We start from the raw sequence: 6,097 nt of genomic DNA, 5'->3' as shown, positions 1-6,097 counted from the left end.
TGAGCTGAGGTGCAGCTCTTCGGATTGTCTTTTTTTTTTTTTTAATTAGATCAAAAATGGCTCTTCACTCAAAAAAGGTTGCCGACCCCTGCCTTTAATGTTTTGCCGACAATTAAACAAAATCTCTGCTACATTTAGGATATCCTCTTAAGGCTATTGTGGAGACATTTGCTGACCACAATATAGCTGTAAGTTTTGTATGAATTCCTGATATCCTGTTTGCTATCATGTTCTGTTCTGCTTGGTTTTTGCTAACTGTTACTATATCTATGTGTACTTTTGGAAATAAAAAGTATGTTTGTGGTCACAAATCTCCTTGCTGGAAAGTTTCTCTCTCTCTCTCTTCGGGAGATATGGCTATTATAAAAGTATTTTGTAATTTTTTACTTCTTAGATTAAATTTTGCATGTATAAATTTAGTTTTGAGCAGTTAAAAGAACAGTATAATATACACAAAGAGAGGCGATATTCTAATGACACTGACTTTTAAAGATGATTAAATCTCTTTGAAAGTCAGTGTTGGTAAAATATTGTTTCCCTCATATCGTATATATTGTGATGTGATTTAGAAATTCCATTAATTAGGTGTGCTAAAAATCATTAATTCAGGAGAAGAGAAGAGCCATGTGGCATAGTTTTATCAATGACTTTGAGCACTCACAAGCACATTGATAAAACCATGTGCCATGATAGTAATCTTCACTTTATATAAAGTGAAGATAAAAACATCACTCAGGAATTAAATCAGAAAAAGCATCAAAAAGCCAATAAAATTTTCTGTTTACTTGGTTACTGCATTATATTCTTTGGACATTAAAATTGTCCAAAGTAATATTACAATATTAGTAATTTGTAATAAGAGACAATACCTAGCCATTAAGCAAATCTGTAGATTGTACATATATGTGACACACTTATAGTATAAATATTCTTTATTTGGTGATTATAATTTATTTTGATTAACATCTGTTGACACTGTTTTGTAATCTAATGTGTAAGAGCTGTAAGATACTTATTGAAAAATAAATAATGAATTATCTAAATTATTAATTACTGAGTACAAATGTTAAATTTCTCATAATATATCTCATGTCACTAAGAATGATAAACTAAAATAGGGGAATATAAGTTCAAAAAGGCATTTATTTTATTTTTTTATTTTGAAAACTTTTTTGGAACTTTTATTTTGAAAAGCTTTCAAAAAAGAGAAATGACTAGATCCATGAACTTTAGTGATTTTTAATGACTTTTACCACATAAAATCTTTAAAAAAATATTAAAATAAAAAACTAATAGAAGTTATCACAGTTTTAGAAAAAGTGACTTATTTTAATGATAAATCAGGTTTTTGTAAGCCAGAATAGCATCCAAGTATATTATTTCCAAAATAACTAAACAATGATATAAACAATTTTTTTTATAACTGCATAACAAACAATAGCAAGTATTTGAAAAATTTATAATTTTTTCTTCTCTTGTAAAAATATACCACTCATAAGTTTGCTACAAACATACTTTAGAGTTATTTTTTATATATATAAAATTAAAACTGATTAGCATAATTTTTACCCTTCAATCAGATATGCATAATTAATATGTAAAAGTATATAATATTTATCTTCTTCCACTTTGCTGGGTATCCACTAAGGTTTAAATTTATACAATTCAGATATCAACTGTAAATGTCATTTTATATTTGAGTAATAAAGCATTATTGTGTGAGAAAACAATTGCTATAAGTTTGTTGGGTGTACTTGAACAGATACATACTTCTACATAATTTTCAAATATTCAAAGTTTATAAAACAAAATGAAACTAACATCATTTTATTATTTTAATAAAATGATTAGTAGTAGTAAAAAGTGTGGGGTTATATCTCAGATGCATTAAAATATAATCCTGCAGCATTTTTTTTTTTTTTTATAATGTAAGGCAAATAAAATCCAATATTTTAAACTACACATATTTTGTTGTGTGTTCAATGGGAAGTTTTTCTTCCATATGTCACTTAGTTGTTCATTTATACTCATACATTATTCAAAGAATGCCAGACATTTGCTAACATTTAGCTGTCACAGTGGGTGACATTTCGATGATGTTATTTTAAAAATGCAATATTAAGTATCCTCAAAATGGAAATTGAAGAAATTCATATATTTTTTAAATTATTTCAGTACTTATATTAAAAACTGTGCAGCCATTATTTACAAATTTTAGTGCTCACACAGTCATTATTCACAAATCTCATCCAGATGATTCTCATTACCTGAATGAGATAATAAGTGAATAGTGGAATCTTGTATTTTAAAAAAAAATTAATAGAATAGCCTTTCGGGTATGTTCTTTGTTTAAAAATAGTGATTTCTCAAGGAAGTTGATACTGTCTTGAGTATTAAAATCATAGCATTTACTCAAAGCAGTTGTAATCCTGCTTGCCAAAAAATACAAGGTTCTAATTCTACAAAAACCTATTATTTTAATATAATTAACCAAATAACAAAATTAAGTGAAACAGATATGTATTTCACCATATGCTGGATTCAACATAAACAACAGAAAGAATGTAATCACAACTCATGGAGACTTATCACTTGTACAATGTCTATTAGTCCACTGTTTCTTAAACTGGTCAAGCCTGGCTGATGAGGCACTACAAAGACATTTCAATTGAAACTCGGTACGGTAATATATATTTTTATTTGCATGAAAACTTAATGTAGTTGTCCTTTTGCAGTTATCTTGGTTTTTCAGTATGCAAATTAACATAATCTTTTTAATTGGCTATCAACTTCAAATTGTTTATAGATTTATTATAATTTGTTTATAGACTGTTTCTCTGGTATGCATTCAATTAAAACCCATTATAATTATACCTCAATCAGCACGGTTTCACATAACACTGTACAGTTTCGGTACCAATTATCAGTGCTATGTGGGGTATTGCTATATTTATTTTAATTTTATTCATATCAAAAATATACAAGATATCAAACAGAAGTAACAAAATGTACCCATAAAGTTAGAACTGCACTCTTCTTGCTTTCTTATTTGCCAATTCATCAATAACATCTGATAATTCTAAACTTTCACACAATTCCTTTTCTATAGCTAACAGTCCTAGATCATTAAACCTTTCTTGAGTCATTGACTCAAGAAAGGTTTAATGATCTAGATAAATATGTTTTTATAAATTTGAGTTTTGAAAAACTCCTTTCACCTGATACTACACTAACTGGTAATGTCAGAAAAATTCTCAAAGCTATAAACAGATTAGGAAATGAAGACAAGTTATTTTTTGTACTATATGTCAAGTTTTTTAATGGGTCTGCAATTCCACTGCTCAGAATTCTATATGTTATCAGCTCATTGAAGAGCTGAAGACCATCAATATCCTTAATACTTGTGCTTCCTTTATTAATTTGAAGGGAAACATCTAAATCAAAACAAGATTTTTTTAAATTTTCTCTTCAATCATTTCTCCAAATTCACAAAAATATTTAAATACATTATTACATTCATTTAGATTTTCAAACCTTTCCTGAATGGAATTTAAGGCTGTATCAACAATTGTTTGATAAAATTGTATTCTAAACAATTCTTTTGGATTTTTGATTTGTTCATCGGGACTTTCATAATCAAAATGGCGAACTTTAGTTCTACTCCTTACAACTGGAAATTCTGGTACTACATTAACTTCTGCAGTTAAAACTTTTGCATCCCTAATATATTTATTATCAGATCTGGCTGCACTTAGAAATTTAACAAGCTCATTCAAAACTTTAAGAGATTCATTTATGTTGGATTGAGGGCACTGCAACATTTTACTTACAACATCAATTTTTGACAGAATATCGTTCCATATAAAGACTGAGCAAATGAACTTGAAAGATGCAACCTGATCTAACAGACATTGAGCTGTATGTTTTGTTTTCATGCCTCTGGATTTATCATCTATTATGTCATTTAAACTTTTCAAGACTTCACTTAATTGCAATCTGAGAGGTCGCACTACTTTTATTCTACTCTCCCATCTTGTATCACTTACAGATTTCAGTGTTAATCTAGTGATATTGCGATTTAGTATATCTCATCTGTAAGGGGATGCAGAAAAAAACATGTACAATTCTTGAACAGTGTTAATAAAATTAGCTGTTTCAAATGTTACTTTGGCAGCATCATTTACAACTAAATTCAATGAATGAGATGCACAAGGTACAAAAAGAGCTCTGGGATTTATATTCCTTATTTTGTTCTGCAAGCCACTATGCTTACCAAGCATATTTGATCTGTTATCATACCCTTTTTCACATATGATACATAAATGTCAGTCTGGTGTCCCGTTATCATACCCTTTTTCATGTATGATACATAAACATAATTACATAAACCTTCCCCCGTAGTGTCTGATACTGGATAAAACCCAAGAAATAATTCTCAAACTGCAACATCAGAAGTGTCAATATTTACAATTCTTACTACAAATACTATCTGTTCAGTGTGACTGGCATCTGGCATGCAGTTGAGAATTACCGAAAAATATTTTGCTTTCTTTACAAATTCCTTGATTTTTGAAAAGCATGGTGTAAGTAATGAGGTATATGACTTTTAGCAGGTTGAGATTGTGTTATGTTATTGACATGCCGTGAGATAATGGAGTTGAGTTTTGCCAACATTTCTATAGTCTTTAAAAAATTTCCATTATTTGTTTCATAAATCTTATAATTTTTACCTCTGAAAGATAAACACTGCCCTGCTAAAATCTGGACAATTGCAATGATTCTTTCAATAATGGCTCGCCATCATCTTTTTTCAGATTAAAAAGTACCGTTGTTGTTCTTTTCCAATTGTACAATTGTTGTTGAAGTGTTTTTAATTCATACCACTTTTTATAATTTTGCATTTGATTTTTCGTCCTTACTGTCTGAAATGAATTCTGAAGCGAATGATGTTGATGCTGTCAGGTCACCCTCGTTCAACTTTACGAATTTCAGCATGAATCCTCCTAATTTTTCCTTTTCCTTATCACTTTCATTCTTCCACTTGCTATAAAAAGCACCAGACTGACATTTCCTATCTGACATATCTGAACCTATAATAATAATAATAATTCTTTGCTTACAGGGCACAAACTATCTTTTCTCTTTTCGAATGTATAAAACCTTTGTAATGACCCAAACTTGACTTAAACCTTTCTGTGCAGGTACTGGTTTACTTACACTAAATTAAAATAAATAAGTACAAAATGAAAACACGTACCTGTTATGTTGATTCTTTATCAGCAAAAGCTCTAATCTCACACGACACTTTCTTAGGTTACATTTATGATTTATGCACCCGTTGTCCCTCCACATACTTCTCACCTCACTGCTCACTCAGTAGTGACGAATATTTTGCTGTGAAAATGTTGAAAACGGTTGACAAGAGAATTGATTGTTGGGTGAATATTTAAATTAATAATGTTTGTGCACATTTCTCTCTTTATTTAAATTTCCTTTCAGTTCCATCAACAATTAAAACAATGATGTAAGTATCGCTTTTAAGATTAATGGTACGGGAATAAAGGCCCATTCAAAATGAAAATAACATAAAATAACATAACATAAGCATAAAACCTTGTACCTATGTAATTTAACGAAACCATTCAAAATGAATTACATAAGTGTAACCTTAAACTTAATCATAAGATGTTAACATGAAAGTTTGCAAACTCCAAGCTTTTATGCTTTTGTTTACGTGGTTTAACTGCACAGCTATATCACCATCCATCATCATGCAAACATCAATTTTTGAAGTATGAAAGAAGAGCATATTGTTTCCATGGTTACCAAATATGTTTACGGTCATGTTTATGTTCCCATTGGTATGACTTCTTAATTTTACAGTAACATTTGTTACGTTATTTTTATGTTTAATTTTCATTGTGAATAGGCCTTTACAGAATACAATATTATTTATTAACAAAGCCACATTCGCTATTTCATTGCCGACCACTACATTAAAATAATATTAAATTACATTTTAATTTTATTCTTTAAAGTGCACTACGGATTTGGCCGGCTGTGTGCATTCACACACTGCACACCTACCAGAACTGGC

The 6,097-nt window shown here is 29.5% G+C and overlaps 1 protein-coding gene across 1 annotated transcript; it reads right to left on the bottom strand.

Moving 5' to 3' along the window:
- Positions 1-3,455: 3,455 nt before the first annotated feature.
- LOC150080673 (uncharacterized) lies at positions 3,456-3,935 on the bottom strand. Its single transcript, XM_090380779.1, has one exon. It carries the CDS (start codon positions 3,933-3,935, stop codon positions 3,456-3,458), a length of 480 nt encoding a protein of 159 aa, XP_090236905.1.
- Between the last annotated feature and the right edge of the window lie 2,162 nt (positions 3,936-6,097).

The sequence above is a fragment of the Mastigoproctus giganteus genome, chromosome 9 (genome assembly GCF_048544385.1).
Source record: "Mastigoproctus giganteus isolate SK-2022 chromosome 9, ASM4854438v1, whole genome shotgun sequence".
In the NCBI taxonomy this organism is placed as follows: Eukaryota; Metazoa; Arthropoda; class Arachnida; order Uropygi; family Thelyphonidae; genus Mastigoproctus; species Mastigoproctus giganteus.
The sequence above is the reverse complement of the archived record's forward strand: the minus strand, read 5'-3'. Positions and strand labels throughout refer to the sequence as shown.

Excerpts from the sequence above, each read along its gene's own strand:
- LOC150080673 (XM_090380779.1), bottom strand. The coding sequence starts at position 3,935 with ATGAAAACAAAACATACAGCTCAATGTCTGTTAGATCAGGTTGCATCT.